General features: G+C 41.4%; 4 protein-coding genes across 6 annotated transcripts; 2 read left to right on the forward strand and 2 right to left on the reverse strand.

Annotated features, from left to right (window-relative positions):
- The first annotated feature begins 8 nt into the window (after positions 1-8).
- On the forward strand, positions 9-4641 carry LOC116161425. Its single transcript, XM_031474761.1, has 4 exons — positions 9-218; positions 3851-4004; positions 4063-4527; positions 4607-4641. Exons 1-4 carry the CDS (start codon positions 9-11, stop codon positions 4639-4641), a joined length of 864 nt encoding a protein of 287 aa, XP_031330621.1.
- A 4701-nt stretch (positions 4642-9342) lies between these two features.
- On the forward strand, positions 9343-10143 carry LOC116162234. The gene is made up of 3 exons (XM_031475789.1): positions 9343-9525; positions 9572-9771; positions 9821-10143. The coding sequence occupies exons 1-3, from the start codon at positions 9405-9407 to the stop codon at positions 10088-10090; spliced, it is 591 nt and encodes a 196-aa protein (XP_031331649.1). The 5' UTR covers positions 9343-9404; the 3' UTR covers positions 10091-10143.
- Positions 10144-10479: 336 nt separating this feature from the next.
- Positions 10480-11549, reverse strand: LOC116162233 (chymotrypsin-1-like). The gene is made up of 3 exons (XM_031475788.1): positions 11416-11549; positions 11198-11369; positions 10480-11153 (listed from the first exon to the last, which is right to left on the reverse strand). Exons 1-3 carry the CDS (start codon positions 11456-11458, stop codon positions 10565-10567), a joined length of 804 nt encoding a protein of 267 aa, XP_031331648.1. The 5' UTR covers positions 11459-11549; the 3' UTR covers positions 10480-10564.
- Positions 11550-15011: 3462 nt separating this feature from the next.
- On the reverse strand, positions 15012-17766 carry LOC116161005 (FAST kinase domain-containing protein 5, mitochondrial). 3 transcript variants are annotated; one of them, XM_031474178.1, is made up of 6 exons: positions 17126-17766; positions 16212-16522; positions 15720-16164; positions 15404-15676; positions 15147-15364; positions 15012-15099 (listed from the first exon to the last, which is right to left on the reverse strand). In XM_031474178.1, exons 1-6 carry the CDS (start codon positions 17733-17735, stop codon positions 15025-15027), a joined length of 1932 nt encoding a protein of 643 aa, XP_031330038.1. In that variant the 5' UTR covers positions 17736-17766; the 3' UTR covers positions 15012-15024. The 3 variants fall into 3 exon arrangements, with proteins under 3 accessions (XP_031330038.1, XP_031330037.1, XP_031330039.1); XM_031474177.1 differs by lacking the exon at positions 16212-16522 and adding an exon at positions 16759-17072; XM_031474179.1 differs by lacking the exons at positions 15012-15099; positions 16212-16522 and adding an exon at positions 16759-17072 and having other exon boundaries at positions 15179-15348.
- Between the last annotated feature and the right edge of the window lie 228 nt (positions 17767-17994).

Raw genomic sequence — 17994 nt, forward strand, 5'->3', positions numbered from 1 at the left:
GCTGCGTGATGCCTTTGGTGCTTTTAACTTTGATTGTGCTTCTGCACGTGAGCGTCGGGGTTAGGTTGCCGATACCTTTTAGTCGGTGCCCTGAAGTCTTCAGATATGCGAGTGACGGTGACTTCGGTGAAGTATATGGGGTGATGACTTTTGAAAATGATCATTCTGGAACTTATCGAGTCGAATTGAATATGAGCATTCCTGCTTTTACTAATCAGGTAAGACGGATTTCTATTGATTATGTAATGATCGCCATATTGGAACTAGGTCTCTACATACTTTTTAATATAGTACAGGTCAACTTACACGCGAAGATCGACCATTTCGCCATTTAATTGTGCCGACTTAAATGTGCGCACATTATGCGCTATGCTTCTACCCTTTCTCAGAAACACCACAACCAACATCTTCATTGGCTATTGAAATGGGAATGGGGATAATTTTTAAGCGTAGATTGTATCCTTGAGAGAATATCAATACAAGTCAAATTTAGGGGTAGTAGCGTTCATTATTCATGCATTTGTTTAATTTTTTATGGACACCAATCAACTCCGTAAACATCTTCAAAAGTTGCAACTTTCACGAAAACTGGGATTAGAGGAGTAGAGAAAAGAAATCCGATAATTGAGAAGTAGAAAAATTACTAAGGAAGCACTAAATCGAAAATTCGACAAGATGAAAAAGTAACAAAATCGAGAAGTAATGAATTTGAGATACACCCCAATCAATACCCGCAGCATGTAATACGACAGCTCTATTCCCATCGCCAGAAAACTGCCATGAGGGTAATAAAGAGGTCTAGCGAACGGATTATCGGATCATTGTTTGCTGTTAATATAATTTTCCAGAAATGGTCACTCAATCTTCCTTTGCTGTGGAGGTAGTCCACCGGTGCTGCGTTCACTGGGAGGAGATAATTTGATGCCTTTTTCCCAAAACCTGCCATGATATTCTTTTAGGCTAAGTGTTTGTGGAAGAAAGGGGGTTAGAATACCTCAAGTCAGCTATAAGCACTCTCTTCCTTAAAACGTTTGACCTACAAGAATCTCATGTAAGGTTTTGGGGAAAAAACATTAGACACAAGAAGTACTGCAGAGAACCGAGCACTGGGGGGTATGCAAAACCCCCCAGCAAGGGAAGATTAAATGACCATTGCTTGAAAATTATCTAAAAGCAAAGAAGGGCTCGATAATCCTTTCCCTATAGCCCTTTACTACCCTCATGGTAGTATGGAAATGGCAATAGAACAGTTATATAATCGGTTGGAGAGGGGGGGAGGGGGTATTGCAGACCACCCAGGTCAGGTATAATCATTCTTTTCCTTAAAACGTTGGACCTACAGAAATCTCATAATAGGTTTTGGGTAAAAAACATCATATCCTCTCATCCCAAGAAGTACTGCAGAGAACCGAGCACCGGGGGGGTCTGGGGGGTATGGACCCCCCCCCCCCAGAAGAGGAAGATTAAAGGACCATTGCTTGAAAATGATCTAAAAGCAAAGAAGGACTGGATAATCCTTTCCCTGTAGCCCTTTACTACCCTCATGGGAGTATGGAAATGGCAATAGAACAGTTATATAATCGGTTGGAGGGAAGGGGGGGGGGTATTGCGACCCACCAGGTCAGGTATAATCACTCTCTTCCTTAAAACGTTCGACCTACAAGAATCTCATGATAGGTTTAGGGGAAAAAACATCATATCCTCTCGCCCCAAGAAGTACTGCAGAGAACCGAGCACCGGGGGGTGTGGAATACCTCCCAGCAAAGAAAGATTGAATAACAATTGCGGAAAAATTATCTAAAAGAAGAAAGACTCGATAATCCTTTCCTTATAGCCCTTTACTACCCTCATGGTAGTATGGAAATGGCAATAGAACAGTTATATAATCGGTTGGAGGGGGGGGGGGGTATTGCAGACCCCCCAGGTCAGGTATAATCACTCTCTTCCTTAAAACGTTCGACCTACAAGAATCTCATGTTAGGTTTTGGGAAAAAACCATCAGATCCTCTTGTCCCAAGAAGTACTGCAGAGAACCGAGCACGGGGGGGGGGGGGGCCTGGGTGGTATGGAAAACCCCCCAGCAAAGGAAGATTAAGTGACCATTGTTTGAAAATTATCTAAAAGCACAGGACTCGATAATCCTTTTCCTATAGCCCTTTACTGTCCTCATGGTAGTATGGAAATGGCAATAGAGCAGTTATATAATCGGTTTGAGGGGGGGGGGGTTGCAGACCCACCAGGTCAGGTATAATCACTATCTTCCTTAAAACGTTCGACCTACAAGTATCTCATATGTTAGGTTTTGGGAAAAAACATCAGATCCTCTCGTCCCGAGAAGTAGTGCAGAGAACGGAGCACCGGAGGGTGTGGGGGTATGGAATACCCCCCAGCAAAGAAAGATTGAATAACAATTGCGGGAAAATTATCTAAAAGCAAAGAAGGACTCCACAATCCTTTCCCTATAGCCCTTTACTACCCTCATGGAAGTATGGAAATGGCAATAGAGCAGTTATATAATCGGTTGGAGAGGGGGGGGGGGGGATTGCAGACCCCCCAGGTCAGGTATAATCACTATCTTCCTTAAAACGTTCGACCTACAAGAATCTCATATGTTAGGTTTTGGGAAAAAAACATCAGATCCTCTCGACCCAAGAAGTAGTACAGAGAACGGAGCACCGGGGGGGGGGGTGGGGGTATGGAAAACCCCCCAGCAGAGGAAGATTAAATGACCATTGCTTGAAAATTATCTAAAAGCAAAGAAGGACTCGATAATCCTTTCCCTATAGCCCTTTACTACGCTCAAGGTTGTATGGAAATGGAAATAGAGCAGTTATATAATCGGTTGGAGGGGGGGGGGGTTGCAGAGCCCCCCAGGTCAGGTATAATCACTCTCTTCCTTAAAACGTTTGACCTACTAGAATCTCATGTTAGGTTTTGGGAAAATAACATCAGATCCTCTCATCCAAAAAGTAGTGCAGAGAACGGATCACCGGGGGCCTGGGGGGTTTGGAAACAAAGGAAGATTTAATGACCATTGCGGCAAAATTATCCAAAAGTGGGGCGTATTGCATTTCACCTAGGTATCACTCTCTCTACAATAATATTGTGGTAGGTTTTGGGAGAAAGGCATCAGACTCTCCTTCCAAGAAGTAGTGCAGAGAACGTACGTAGCACCGGTGGGTCAAGAGGGTGTGGACCCCCCCCCCCCCCCCCTTCCAACGATACAACAATTTTATTGCTAAGGTTATAGAGTTCTTCTATGCTTTTAATATAATTTGCACTCAATCTTCCTTTGCTGGGGGGGGGGGGGGGGGGATTGTTACCCTCCGGTTCTACGTTCTCTGCCCTACTTCTTGGCAGGAGAGGGTCTGATGTTTTCTTCCCAAAACCCACCATGATATTTTCGGAAGCTAAGGGTTTTGTGGAAGAAAGTGTGGCCATGGGCTCTGGGGGTCTATACCCTCAACCGCTGATAAAACAGTTCTATTTCCATTTCCATAATACCATGAGGGTAGTAAAGCGTTATAGGGAAAGTGTTAACTTCTTTGCTTTTAATTCAATTGTGTCGAACTACTTCAAAAGTGGTCACGATAACGAAAATTCGAGAAAATTAGAAATCAAGAAACAATTTAGAAACCGATCTACTAAATAACTATAATGTATCTTTTGATGTGGGCTCGGTACTAAGATCTTAAATCCTCAGGTGAACGAAGGAGCAGACACAAGTATAGGATTTCATTCCCAACCTTATCACTTCGACATCGACGTTAAGATTGAGACCAAACACAATTCAATTTGCGCAACCAATCGCCCAATTATACTCTGTTTGTTTATTGAACTTTTTTTTTAGAATTTAGTCATAAGAAGAGTAACGACAAACAGCGATCTGCAAACCGGATCCGATTTGATGTACTACGTCAGTTTCCCGATGTCCGATCATGTACCTGAAGTTACCAGCGTTGTGTTCAATCAACACGTATATTGCGCCTATAATCCTGCACCGGGTAGGTACCGCCACAGTCCCCCCCGAACCATATTTCATAAAATTTTTCTCTTTTACAGGGGAGGGCACTTTTTTGACAGCCTTCGATTTCGTTTCGATGCCAGTATCGTACCAACGCATGCGTGTGACCACGCGACCTACCACGGTACGACCGCCTTTTGCGTTTCACAAACACCAAGAGCACGAAACCGTCGATTATCAACGACCTGTTCCTCGCCCTCCGACGGACCCCTCAACGACGACAACTGAAACTCCAACGGTAATTCTGCACAACCGCCACTCTGAAGTGTTCGAGTGCGGCACGGTGGAGGATGACACCCAGGCTCTCGTCGTGCACGGAGCGCCGACGTCCGAGGGTCAGTACCCGTGGCTCGTCGCCATGTTTCATCATATGGAGACCGGCGAGTACAAGTTCAAGTGCTCCGGCAACCTCATCTCCAACGAGCACGTGATAACGGCCGCGCACTGCGTGCGCCGGGACAAAACGGAGAACATGCCGAAGGAAAACGTAATCTTGGTCCTCGGCAAGCACAACATCAGGGCGTGGGCGGTCAGGTCGGAGATACGCGACCTTAAGGAGATCTTCGTCCATCCCGACTACAGGAGACCGTCGGACGGAGACGTTGCGATCTTGGTGATGTACAAGCCGGTCGAGTTCACCGAGAAGATCAGGCCGGTGTGTCTGTGGAGCGAGACGGAGGAGACCATCGTCGGCAGCGAGGGGACGGTCGTCGGCTGGGGACGCGACGAGTTTTTCAGCCAGTACGTCGCCCAACCGAGGGAGATCAGCATGCCCGTCGTGTCCCAAGAAGACTGTCTCCGTTCCGATGAGCGATTTATAAAGTTGACGTCGAACAGAACGTTCTGCGCGGGTAAGTGAGCGATACGTGGCGTGTGGGCGCCATTAATTTCAGGAACGTTACAGGTGCTCGCAATGGCAGCGGCGTGTGTACCGGTGATAGTGGTGGCGGTTTTGTCGTCAAGCGGAAAGGGAGGTGGATGCTTCGAGGTATTGTCTCAGCGGCTCTGGTCGATACAAGCACGAAATCCTGCGACGTCAACAACTACATGGTCTTCTCTGATGTTGCCAAGTATAAGTTGTGGATTGATCGAGTACTGGCCAAATAAATATTTAACTCGCAGTCGTTCTTTTGAGCCCAAGTTTTTAAATGTGATATTAATGTAGTAATTTTTGATATTTTTCTAATAAATGTTACAATAGGTACTACTTATTGACACCAAGAACCCCCTTAAATAACAAAATTTGACTCAGTTAGAAAACTTTCATTATTTAATATTGAAATTAAAGAATAGAGACTGACTTCCCCTAACCCCATTTACAATAATGCAGCGTTCACGGTATTGTTCAAAATTTAAAAGATAAAGAAGACAAAACTACCATTTAGTCGTCCAACTTTGGAAATATTGGACGCCATTTATATTTTCAAAGAACTCCTACTAAAAATCAAGATTTAGTAAAATTTTGAAATGATCAGTCCGCCTAATCCCCACTTTCTTATATCTTTAAAACATGCGCCTACAAAATGAGCAATCAAGTACATCTCCTTTCCCAATCCTGCGTTTATTAAAAGCAATCAGCCAGAAAGCGACATTAGCAGATTCCTGCAAGTTGTGCCAGAACACTCAGCGTAGCCTGCTCCCAGCGTCAGTCTAGAAACGGACCCAACTCATCAGCAATCGTAACGTAAAAGCTATTAATTTCGCGTAATCTCACGTTATAGACCGCTAGACACTATAACGTTAAACTTAACGTGCAGGTTATCTGTCAAAAACGTAATTTTGCCTATACTGAATAACGCAAAATAACGTTTTTATAATGTAATTATGTAATTGAGAGTTTAATTAATTTGGTCCAATTAAATAACATTGGTGGATTAATTCGCGAAATTAATTTAATTCGCAGTGTCAAGCAGCGCCAATTGAATTGATTGGAGGTTTTCTGCTTTGATTCGCGGATTAAATTAAATTATTGTAATTATTTCTTTGAGATTTTAATTAATTGCGTCTAATTAAATAATATTGGTGGATTAATTCGCGGATTTACATTTTCATTCGCGGAGTTAATTAAAACAATCTAATTATTTCTTCGAGATTTTCATTAATTTGGCCTAATTAAATAAAATTGGAGGCTTGATCCGTGGAATTAATTTAATTCGCGGGGTCAATAAAAGTCAATTAAATTCATTCTCGGTTTTGCGCTTTGATTCGCGAATTAAATTGAATTAATTTAATTATTTCCTTGAGATTTTATTTAATTTGATCCAATTAAAAGAAATTGCTGGATTAATCTGCGGAGTCAATCAAGAACAATTGAATTGATTCGCGGATTTAATTAAATTAGTTTAGTTATTTTTTTGTAATTAAATTGGTCCAATTAAATAAAATTGGTGAAATAAATCGCAAGATCAATTAAACTGATTTTGCAGTTTTGCGCTTTGAATCGCGGAATTAATGAAATTATTTTAACTATTTCCTTGAGATTTTAATTCATTTGGTCCCATTAAAATTGGTGAATTAATACGCGGAATTAATTTAATTCGCGGGGTGAGTCAAAGTCAATTAAATTCATTCTCGGTTTTGCACTTTGATTCGCGAATTAAATTGAATTAATTTAATTAATTGCTTGAGATTTTATTTAATTTGATCCAATTAAAAGAAATTGGTGGATGAATCTGCGGAGTCAATCAAGGTCAATTGATTTGATTCGCGGTTGTGGGCTATGATTCGCGGATTTAATTAAAATACTTTAATTATTTTTTTGTAATTGAATTGGTCCAAATCAATAAAATTGGTGAAATAAATCGCAAGGTCAATTAAACTGATTTTGCAGTTTTGGGCTTTGAATCGCGGAATTAATGAAGTTATTTTAACTATTTCCTTGAGATTTTAATTAATTTGGTCCAATTAAACTTGGTGAATTAATACGCGGAATTAATTTAATTCGCGGGGTCAATCAAAGTCAATTAAATTCATTCTCGGTTTTGCGCTTTGATTCGCGAATTAAATTGAATTAATTTAATTAATTCCTTGAGAATTTATTTAATTTGATCCAATTAAAAGAAATTACTGAATGAATCTGCGGAGTTAATTAAGGTCAATTGAATTGATTGACGGTTTTGAGCTTTGATTCAGGGATTTAATTAAATTGGTTTAGTTATTTTTTTGTAATTAAATTGGTCCAATTAAATAAAATTGGAGAAATAAATCGCAATGTCAATTAAACTGATTTTGCGCTTTGATTCGCGAATTAAATTGAATAAATGTAATTATTTCCTTGAGATTTTATTTAATTTGACCCAATTAACAGAAATTGGTGGATGAATCTGCGGAGTCAATCAAGGTTAATTGAATTGATTCGCGGTTTTGGGCTATGATTCGAGGATTTAATTAAATTAATTTAATTATTTTTTTGTAATTGAATTGATTTAATTGAATAAAATTGGTGAAATAAATAGCAAGGTCAGTTAAACCGATTTTGCAGTTTTGCGCTTTGAATCGAGGAATTAATGAAATTATTTTACCTATTTCCTTGAAATTTTCATTCATTTAGTCCAATTAAAATTGGTGAATTAATACTCGAAATTAATTTAATTCGCGGGGCCCCTCAAAGTCAATTAAATTCATTCTAGGTTTTGTGCTTTAATTCGCGAATTAAATTGAATAAATTTAATTATTTCCTTGAGATTTTATTTAATTTGATCCAATTAAAAGAAATTACTGGATTAATCTGCGGAGTCAATCAAGGTCAATTGAATTGATTCGCGGTTTTGGGCTATGATTCGCGGATCTAATTAAATTAATTATTTTAACTATTTCCTTGAGATCTGAATTTATTTTGATCCAATTAAAATTGGTGGATTAATTCGCAGAATTAATTTAATTCGGGTGGTAAATCAGGGTGAATTAAATTGACTCGCGGTATTGCGCTTTGATTCGCGAATGTAATTATTTAATTGAGAGTTTAATTAAGTTGGTCTAATTAAATAAAATTGGTGGATTAATTCGCGGGTTAATTTAATTCTTTCAGATTTTCATTAATTTGATCCAAATAAATAAAATATTGGATTAATTCGCCGAGTCAACAATTATATATATATATATATATATATATATATATATATATATTTGCGGGAGTGTGTAAGAGGTCGTCACTTTGCGGTTTCAAAAAAATGGGTTCGAATTTGTGTTTTGTTAAACATTGCGAAATTTCCACATGTACCGCTTTATAGTAAACTTGAACTAAAGTAAGTCTGGCGATAACAAGTGATACAAAAAACGCAGCCGAGCACGTGACAAAAATACGGGTTTTCTATTGGTTATTATGCTCGGAGTGTAATTCTAATGGGACTCCAAATCTGCTAAAAATCTCCTTCACCACGTCCGCAATTGTGATTTGGAAGAACGCAGGCTTCTATCCGTCGCTACTAAGATGTATTTGATTCCATTCTGTGTTCCTGGAAACGGACTTGCAATATCGATGGAGATTCTACATTGTACTGTCGCATTGGTCCTTTCCTTTTCGTCACAGGCCCAATTCTACTTGCACAGGCCGTGCGCCAGTTCTGTGCGTCCTTTTTGTATTTATCCAGACCTTTCAGGTCTTAGTCAAGCCCAAGTGTCTTCCGGATGAGCCATGACGAAGGATCTCCGATCATTTTTTGGGGAGCGACCAGTTGCATTTTAATAGTCGTCCCACCCTCGTTGTCAGCTGTTCTTTTTAAAAGACCATTTTGTATTTTCAGCGAGTCTTACTGAGCCTAATATGGCCAAAGCCAGCTCGTCCGCCTTTTCGTTGCCTCCTATTCGTAGTGCGTTGGCACATAACAACAAGCAGAAGTGCTACAATTGCGAGAGAGTTGGACACAAGCGAGTGGAGTGCTCGGACAAAGACAAAAACGTGTCAAAAGAAGAAAAGTGTTAGAGTTGTGGGGTATGATGTCAACGGCTCAGTCGTGGGGCTGACGAATGGTATTCGTCGCCCGGGACGTCGTCGTCAAGGAGCTTCCTCTGAAGGAGTCAAGGAGAGTGGCAGCTATCGATTCGCCTACTGTGAGACCTATTCCCCGATTATCATAATGTCGAAGGATGCTCGCCCTGGCAATCCAGCAGAACCTTATTCTTATTATACCATTATACCAAATGGACTTCAACTCAAAAAGACGCATATCCTATTCTTGTGTCGGTGACACTCCTGACAAAGGTCGCTGTATGTTTTTTTTCTTAGTTTGATAAATGATTGCAAAATTAACCAATTAAATATTATATCGGACGATTAACTCGAGATTTATCTATAGGCGACCTTGCGACCTTGTTGTCCTTTTTCACAATTTGGACCGGCTCTTGCACCACGATGACATAATGCCATTTAGTTTACCAGCTAATGCTTTCAACCTCATTTGAATCAAGCAAAGCAATGATACTAAGTGCGGGGATTTTACTTCTTGTTGGCATCGTAAACTGTGTTCCTTTCAAACCGTACGAGTTCAACGCGGCACCCCCAGGTATTGGCCTCAAATTAAGCGCTTAGTTTAAAATGTTACATTTAAGGTTACTACTGGAGAGAGTACGACGGAAAAATACCAGCCGACGCATTCCCCGGCGGCAGTGACAAGGATGAACTTCTCACATACATTGGCCAGATCTACCTGAAAGATTACGGACTGTTGCCGGCAACCATAACTCCAGGATCAACTTTCGCGGTCTCCTCGTCGCAGGGCAAGACGATACAGACCGACAAAGATGTCAAGGTGAGCGCCTACCGTTGCATTCCGGCCGAAATTTTGATCGTCCTTGTAGATACTCTGCAGCGTGGACCAGCATATGTTTAGGTGGGTGGTGAGCAAGATTGGAAACGAGCACTTGTTTAAAGCCGACTGTCCATTAGTAAACGGCGGTTCGGAAGCCAATCAAATCATACACATCGGACGGGTAATGCACGAAGGAGCGACTATAATCGGAAGAGTTTTCAGTTACTGGGAGATTTACAAAGGGTTGTGGATACCGCATAATGGACAACAGAAGCACTTTGATTCTTACGAAATTTTAACCTTCAATTGTCAGAGATAGGTTACGAATAAATAATTTCTTACGTTATGCGGACTTGCCGTAAATTAAACCGACTTTGTGTGTTTTCGTTCGATTTCAATTCAGTTACGCACGCTCAAAATTGTACACGTATAGAGACCAGCCACGTTGAGTTATGAAAAATAAGTAATTTTTCTATATATCAATTTTGTAAAAATGGCCATTTGTATTAGGGGTACATAATAGGTGAGAAGGTTGTATGTAATCTCCTTTTATGTAATCATGGTACAATCTCCATTTAAAAAATTGTATCAGGGTAACAGTGCATTTAAAGGTCGCGAAAATTCCGTTGGTTCCGTTTTGGCTTAGCATAAATAGCGAAGCAACAATAAAAAGAGGGAGACGGATAGCGACAATTTCATACGCATACATCTTGTCTGCGCGATTTTAATGACGGCAAGAGCTAAGTTGAATAAAAAGTTAAATCATTTATGAACTTCTTTAAGACGAAGATTATCAAAATGGTGCGTTTCTGGTTGTTGACTCGACCGCTTCTCCACCGCTACGTTCACCTATCCAGCCTCGATACGCATAAACGTTCGTGTAAATATCCGGCCACCCTAAAGCGCACGAATACCCCCACGAAATTACCCCGATTTGTCCACCGCTAGCGTTGTCCACAAGTGGTCCTCCGGAGTCACCTCCGCAAGCACCCTCTCCAGTTTTGGTAAGCGTGCAGATTTGCTCCTGTCCAACCGGCAAAGCGTTTAGTGGCAACTTTCGCTTGCATTCTTCGAGAGAAATGGTTTTCAAGCGAATGTGTTGTAATTGATCGGGAAATTCAGTCCACGGATACACTGTAGAGCCCCAGCCCGTCAGCGTGCAGTTAGTACCCGGTGGTGGATACACTTCGGTTAGTCCTACAGGTTGAATTCTGTCATTGAATATGATCTTTTCGTTCAGTTTCAGTATGGCTATGTCGTCATTCATCAGGAAGAGTTGAAAGTCTTCGTGGATGATGGCCTCACGAACGGTGTAGTTGGTCTGCTGGCTGTCAATCAACCTGTTAGTCCCGGCAACTACGGTCATATCCTTGACATTCTCACTGGAAGCGCACTTTGAAACGGGTGAAAATGACAGACCACATACCCCGAAACACAATGAGCAGCTGTCAGCACATGTCCGTCGTTAATAATCGACCCCCCACAAATGTGTCCCCAATCCTGCAGCCGTATCGAGATTTGATAAGGGTAGGCCCTATCGGGCGCGGTGGAGCCTCCGACCACCCTACCATTTGCAAATGCGCTTTCGACCGAATGACCTACAAAATGCGTCGGATCGGATATCAGGTTCACTCCTAAACTCACCCCAAATCCCCAAGAGGAGAAGGCAAACGGTAGCGAGCGTCATATTCGGAACTCTATCACTAAGTGAACATATGGCAATTTTATAACGTAGTCATGTGGGTTAATATTTAACGTAGATAACACTCTGGTTATCAAGTAAGCTCATATTTTGTTTAATTATCAAAATGATCTACCATACCACAAGATGGCCAAAAAAGGCAATACGATAAACGCTGACGTCACGCCCCTTTCACTCTCTTCCTCATCCCCACCCTGTTAACTATTTCAGATTTCCATCATATATTTATTCATTCACATTTTTTACGCTCCTTTCATGACGCCCTCCCCGTCCCATTACAACGCCCCCTCCCCTAAGTCTCCTGTACCAGGAGATCGCATTCAACTTTAAACAATTTTTGTTAAATTTACAAATTTGGTGGTACAGAAATGTGTATACGTGTACCACTTTATAATGAAAGGGAACCGAACTTATATTCGAGAAAAGATTTGGTGGGAGAGCGGGATTCTTAGCCGAACCCACGTTAGTTGTGGGAGCCAAATTTTACATCGCTTAATATTAATTCGTGATTGAACTTTAAAAGCGAAACAATATTATGTTACGTGGCGTGGTGAAAGAGGCGATCGGACGGCTGATATCCGTGAATATTGCGGAGCGCTACCGTACAAATACGTAAGCGAACATTTTTTCGTTTCAGGGCATTATTGGATTAAAATGTTCGCGGTTAAATAAGTTGATACTACGAAAGCGTTGGGATCCAAGGTGGAAAACGATCAATTGCGCTAGATTTAGAGTGGCTACTTTATTAATCACATTCGTGCACCTACGTTATTAATTGAAATTATGAACAAAACGACTACCGGTAAAAAGTTTAAAAACAATTAATTCAAGCTTCTGTTTGCTGTTAAATCCCCAAGTTACAAGAATACATTTTTGACATTTCCACATTGCGGAATTACTGGGGATAACCCAAAGTTCTACTAATTGAGTCAAAGTAAGCCTGAAACATGGTTGGTTCCTGAATCAAATCAAATGCGAAATTAATGCTCAACATGTAACCCAATTCAACTGGTTTTTACAGGAGCTTCACATTTCTGGGCACCTTTTTACGCCCTTTTTACCTACCCTCTCACTGTTTGTGAGACGTATTGGTCGATTAATTTAATTATAATTACAATATCAATGACGTCAACAATTAAATCAAATGTCAATAAGCTCAATCTTTAATTAATTAATCAAATTAAAGTCCAAATTCAAAGAAATTTCTAGAATGAATCAAATTATCCCCCCGAAAATACCCTCGCCCTCGTGGGCGATTTTTGAATTTCCCGCCGTTGGCCTCCATTTTGTTTTTATGTGAAAAAAAGATGGACAAATTTCAAATTTGCGACCATTTTTTCAGCCATTTTGCCTTCAATTAAAGGGCAATTAAATGTGTGTAATTATTATACCGCGAATTCAATTAGTCGAACCGTGAATCAAATGGGTTAATCCGCGAATTAAATAATTAGAAATTAAAGGGCAATTACATGTGTGTAATTTATTATTCATTATACATGGTGTAATTATTGTACAGCGAATTAAATTAATCGGTCGCAAATTAAATTAGTCGAACCGCGAATTAAATGGATTAATCCGCGAATTAAATTAATCGGCCTGGAGATTGATCTTATAATCAATTTAATTGATGACATCATCAATCAAATTAAATGCCAATAAGCTCAAAATCGCACCAATCTTTAATTAATCAAATCAAAGTGCAAATTCAAAGAAATTCCCAGAAGGAATCAAATTATCCCCCCTAAAACCCTCTCGCTCAGGTGGGAAATTTTTGAATTTCCCGCCGTTTGGCCTTGTTTTTATGTGTAAAAAAGAGATGAATCAATTTTAAATTTACCGCCATATCTTTGCAGACATTTTTCCTTCAATGAAAGAGCAATTACATGTATGTAATTATTCATTATGCCTGTATTGTACAGCTAATTAAATTAATCGAACCACCAAATTAAATTAATCAAAACCGCGAATTAATCGACCTGCGGATTAACCTTGTATTAATTTAATTGATGACGTCATCAATTAAATCAAATGTCAATAGGGTCAAAATCGTACCAATCTTTAAATAATTAATCAAATTCCAAATTTCGCTCAGGTGGGCGACCCAGCGAATAAATTTAATTGACCTTGACTGACCCCGCGAATAAAATCCAAGATGGCCGATAGGTGCCCGCCTTCTACTAAGACCTGGCCACGGTCAAGAAGCTAATGGATTGTTTCTTTGTAGAAAGTTTAGCTACAGATGTGCGAGGTATGGACGAGTACACTGGTCTTAAAGAATCTGAAATCATAATTATCGCCAAAGTCCAAATGGAGTTACGCTGCTAGGAGCATACGAGTCAGTGAGAAGCGAAGTGAGAAGAAAATATGAATGAAATCACTTCTGTTATGGGACCGAAGTGGGACATGAATTGTTTTGCCAGTGAAAATTTCATTGGCAACTGCTCCGAGTTTATGTCACAAGATCTTCGATAACTCGGATTTGTTAATAATACAGGGTAATAAAAATAATCTCCGACCTCTAACTGCCTTCTATCGTCAACCGTTGTCACAACCGGATGACTACAAAGTAATTGGGTCCAAAATTAGCGACTGATATTTTTCTGCGGGGGTAGCCAAGAAACCCCCTCTAAAAGTACTACATAAAACACCCATCTCTAAATCCCAATCACACCTACCTCTAATCCACGAGAGGGTGTAGAAACCAATTAATAACGAATGACTGAGTTAATAAAAATGTGGAGCCCTATCAAACTGCTCGTGGATGTTACGGGGGTTCTCCAACAAGTATGATTATACCATGAACAATAATAATGGGTTCTTCGTAATGGAAAAAATATATCGTTACATATACTATGCGTAATTTCGTGTTTGTTTACCCACGTATACCCGTGTCCACCGTTTACTTTGTAAATTCAAATTTTCATAATAACCACCATGAGCGAGTCAAAAAAGATAATAATAATACAGTTGGAAAGTAAAGTGGGGAGGTATAAGTACTAAAGGTGGTTGGACTTGTCACCTTTAGTGCCCATTGATCGCCTTTTACAATCTCCAGGGCGGGAGTGGGCCTATTCTATCCCCGAACCCACAGGGGTTACCTATAATAATAATAATAGTCTTTATTTCCCACAGACACACGCATATACATGATATGCAATGAAGAGAACAAAAACATATAAATTGTATTTTTTGTGTCAATTAAATCTTTTTTTTTTCAATTATACTGTTCGTCGCATTAACATATGGCGCCCGAGCACGGACTTTGATGGGTGCAGCACGAAATGAAGAATCCAGAAACGCAAAAGGAAGTAACACGTATTATGTTCTACTGATACGCGTCTTTCTTTTAAAGGTTGTAGTATCAGGAGAAAAGAAATGCAACGAGTGAGATAAATTCTTTTTTTTGTTTGCTGCCGACTAGCGAGAAGGCGACGAGTCAGGCAGGGATAGGTGGGGCCTTCAATTTTTGCTCAAGGCAATTTCGATTCATACCCAATCAGGGTTGAAGGCACCCAAGGAGGAATGATAGAGGTTGTACTATTTCAAAATCTTTATTTACAAATCTTATCCTCAATATAGCTCACCTTCTCTTGTGCTTTTAATGGCATAAACTCATTCCAGATAACCTAAAAGACCTCAACACGTACAACTGCCACTATTTGACCCGACTTACCAGTATGGGTTCGTAACCTAAACTCTTTAGCAGTCGAGTCTTCATGTGTATAAGTCCTAGAGGTTTGTTGGTGTCTCGTATGCACGCGTTCCAGTTGACAGGGACGATTGCGTACCAGGTCAGATCTTTAGAGGGCGGACGCATCAGATCGCCCAGTTGGTAGGCGTCAAATCCAGATGGTGTCACGAAGCGATCACCGTCCCTACAAATGATAATGTCTACAAGAATAGCGACGAGTGACTTGCACCTGTACAAACCTGATTTGGCGAAGTTGGGCAGAATGTGGTCGGCGTGCAGATTGTGATTGCCGTTAACCATTTTCGCTACGGCGTCGGTGACGTCCAACACGAATCGGTCAGCTGCCGTCAACTTTTTAAACTGATCCAGTGTTGGCGTGTACTCCACCAACCATTTGGCGGCTTTGCGCCTGTACGTGGGATCTAGACGGTTGCCGACGTAGTCGGGACACTCAACGTCTATGCAAACGTCAAGCGAAAAGATCTCTCTAGGTAGTTTCTTTGGGGATTTGCCTTGAAAGAGCCGTCAAATGTGGACTTCCAGAGGTTTACTCACCATACAGCTCGAGAATGTACTCTCTGTCTAAAATCTTGCTCATAAGCTCGTGCAAGTACATCTTCTTTATGCTCAAAAAGTTTAACACGCACGCCAGAGACCGCGGAAACTTCATGAACTCCAAGCGGCGTTCGGGACGATCCACCTCCTCCAAAATCGCTTGGAAAATATCGCGTTCGGTTTTTGGGGTATAATGGAACATGGTCAAGGCGAGCAGAAGCCTCTCGATGTCCTTCACGCGCACGGCCTCAGTGTTACTAAGATCCCGCAACACCTTTTCGGCGACCCTCTGCAACGACTCCTCGTGGAAGAACTGCAGCGTCGTCCCCAACAAAGCTATATGCGTACACGCCGTATTCGACAGTCGATCGACCTCCGACACCAGGTGATCGAGCAAATCCATCAGCTGATCGACGAGCAGCACGCTGGACGAGTAGCGCAGCACCTGAAAACAAGCCGACTGCATCAACAACATCGCGCCAGTACCCGTACTTTCAATACGGCCGTCGCAGTAATCTCGTGGGCGCTCGCCCTTTCCGCTTTTAACGTTTCCATCATTTGCTTTAGGATGTACGTTAGGTGGATCGGCCTTTGACTTTTAAAGCAGCCCATCGCGATCACCGCCATTTCGTCGACCGACAGCTCGCCGATGTACTGCTCGATCGCACCGTCGAAATCGTAATTGAAACTTCGACGGCAAATGTTTATGAAGAAAAACAGTCGGACCAACTGCGATTTGGTCAGGATATCACCGGATGTGATTATTCGTTCGATGAAGTGCGTCGTGTACTTGCCCACTCTACCTATAAGTCGTCGAAACTGTTTTAAGAACTGGCGACTAAGAAACGAGTAAATGGCGCCCGAGCAGGGACCGACAAGGTAGCACCCTTTCTGAGCTAAACGGGTGATTTTAACAGATTTTCAATGAATTCGCCCAAACTCCCAAATTTGACTGATCTTCACGTCGGCGACTTCCGACGAAATGCTTTGGAAATGAGTAGGAAACCCCCCTTATAAGACTGAAGAAATAGCAACTTACTTGCACAATGTTTCGAACGCAGTACTCTGGCACGGTTCGAGCTTCCTCCTTGAGTTTGGCGACAAAAGTCGTCGCCATCAAATCGAGCTTAAGCTTCGTGTCTAGTTTCACGTGCACCATCGAGACCAGCGCGATCTCGTCGACGCTCAAATCGCCAACGTAATCGAGCGTCGCGTGTCGAATCTCGAAGGTGAGCTTGTGCCGTTTGTGAATTTTTAAAAAGAAATAGAGGCGCATCAGCTCGTCTTTCGACAACGACGCCACCCGGCGAGACATGCGATCAATAACGTTATACAAGAAATCGCTCAGTTTACCTAAAACGTCAGTCTTACAGGCGGGGGGCCCCGTATGCGAGTTGGTAACGTACCCAAATTAAGCCGGTACCAGTAGTCGGCGAAGACGAACGTCGTTTCCAGCGGCCAGTTGTTCAGCTTCCAGCAGCAGACGTCGTCGAGCGCGCTCCAGACGTCGTGATAGTTGCGGGCCGCGTACGAGTCGCAAACCGGCAGCCGGATTAGGCAGTGGAACAGATCGCACAAGTTCGAATCGGTGAGGTGCTGGATGTTATCCATCAAACCGTCCACTAGCTTATCGAAACGGGGATCCGCCAGGTTTATGTCGTGCTCCGTGCAGTAATTCAAGACGCTCTTGAAGCAATCCACAATTTCCGAGGCGGTTTTCGTTCGCCAGTTTTGGTTTAATCGGTTATCAAAGTCGTATAGATTGTCGATACTGTTTGTTATCGAGAACACAGGCACGTTTTTGGTGGTTGGAAGTGACTGTATGATATTGTAGGCGTACACATTTTCAGTATCTCGGTAAATTGCCAGAGACGGTGAGGATGTGTGTAGGGAAGCAATTTGGGTAAAAGTTCGATTATTTTGTTTATAACGTGTACGTAAAACATGCGTTTGTGAATATAACTTAAGCACTGGTTTAAACTTATTGCTAACATTTTTCAAACACGACACTAACATTGCGAAATTAAATTGAAACTGTGAGGTTATGTTATGCGTAGATGTAATGCATTTTAAAGGTGCATTTGAACTATTCATAGTTTAGATGTCATAATCGCAAGGTTGCCACTTTTACAAAAACACGGGTAGCATAGATAAAGCAATTCCCTTGCAGCAAATGGAAAAAGTTCGTTTTATTACAGTCTGGAAGTGCGGGTGGTAAATATGGCTTACTGGTATCAATCGGACTTGCTGTCTGACGACACGCGGTACCCTCTGC

Source organism: Photinus pyralis, unplaced genomic scaffold (genome assembly GCF_008802855.1).
Source record: "Photinus pyralis isolate 1611_PpyrPB1 unplaced genomic scaffold, Ppyr1.3 Ppyr1.4_LG10, whole genome shotgun sequence".
Lineage (NCBI taxonomy): Eukaryota > Metazoa > Arthropoda > Insecta > Coleoptera > Lampyridae > Photinus > Photinus pyralis.

Bases quoted from the DNA above. Each gene is read 5' to 3' on its own strand.
- LOC116161425 (XM_031474761.1), top strand. From the start codon at position 9: ATGCCTTTGGTGCTTTTAACTTTGATTGTGCTTCTGCACGTGAGCGTC. The intron at 219-3,850 runs GTAAGACGGATT...CTTTTTTTTTAG, and splicing joins TTCCTGCTTTTACTAATCAG to AATTTAGTCATAAGAAGAGT. The intron at 4,528-4,606 runs GCAAGCACAACA...TCCCGACTACAG, and splicing joins AAACGTAATCTTGGTCCTCG to GAGACCGTCGGACGGAGACG.
- LOC116162234 (XM_031475789.1), top strand. From the start codon at position 9,405: ATGCTTTCAACCTCATTTGAATCAAGCAAAGCAATGATACTAAGTGCG. The intron at 9,526-9,571 runs GTATTGGCCTCA...GTTACATTTAAG, and splicing joins GTTCAACGCGGCACCCCCAG to GTTACTACTGGAGAGAGTAC. The intron at 9,772-9,820 runs GTGAGCGCCTAC...TCGTCCTTGTAG, and splicing joins AGACCGACAAAGATGTCAAG to ATACTCTGCAGCGTGGACCA.
- LOC116162233 (XM_031475788.1), bottom strand. From the start codon at position 11,458: ATGACGCTCGCTACCGTTTGCCTTCTCCTCTTGGGGATTTGGG. The intron at 11,370-11,415 runs GTGAGTTTAGGA...CGCATTTTGTAG, and splicing joins TCTCCTCTTGGGGATTTGGG to GTCATTCGGTCGAAAGCGCA. The intron at 11,154-11,197 runs GTATGTGGTCTG...GTGCGCTTCCAG, and splicing joins GCTGCTCATTGTGTTTCGGG to TGAGAATGTCAAGGATATGA.
- LOC116161005 (XM_031474177.1), bottom strand. From the start codon at position 17,735: ATGTTAGTGTCGTGTTTGAAAAATGTTAGCAATAAGTTTAAACCAGTG. The intron at 16,165-16,758 runs GTAAGTTGCTAT...GCTTGTTTTCAG, and splicing joins GCGTTCGAAACATTGTGCAA to GTGCTGCGCTACTCGTCCAG. The intron at 15,677-15,719 runs GTGAGTAAACCT...GGCTCTTTCAAG, and splicing joins GTACATTCTCGAGCTGTATG to GCAAATCCCCAAAGAAACTA.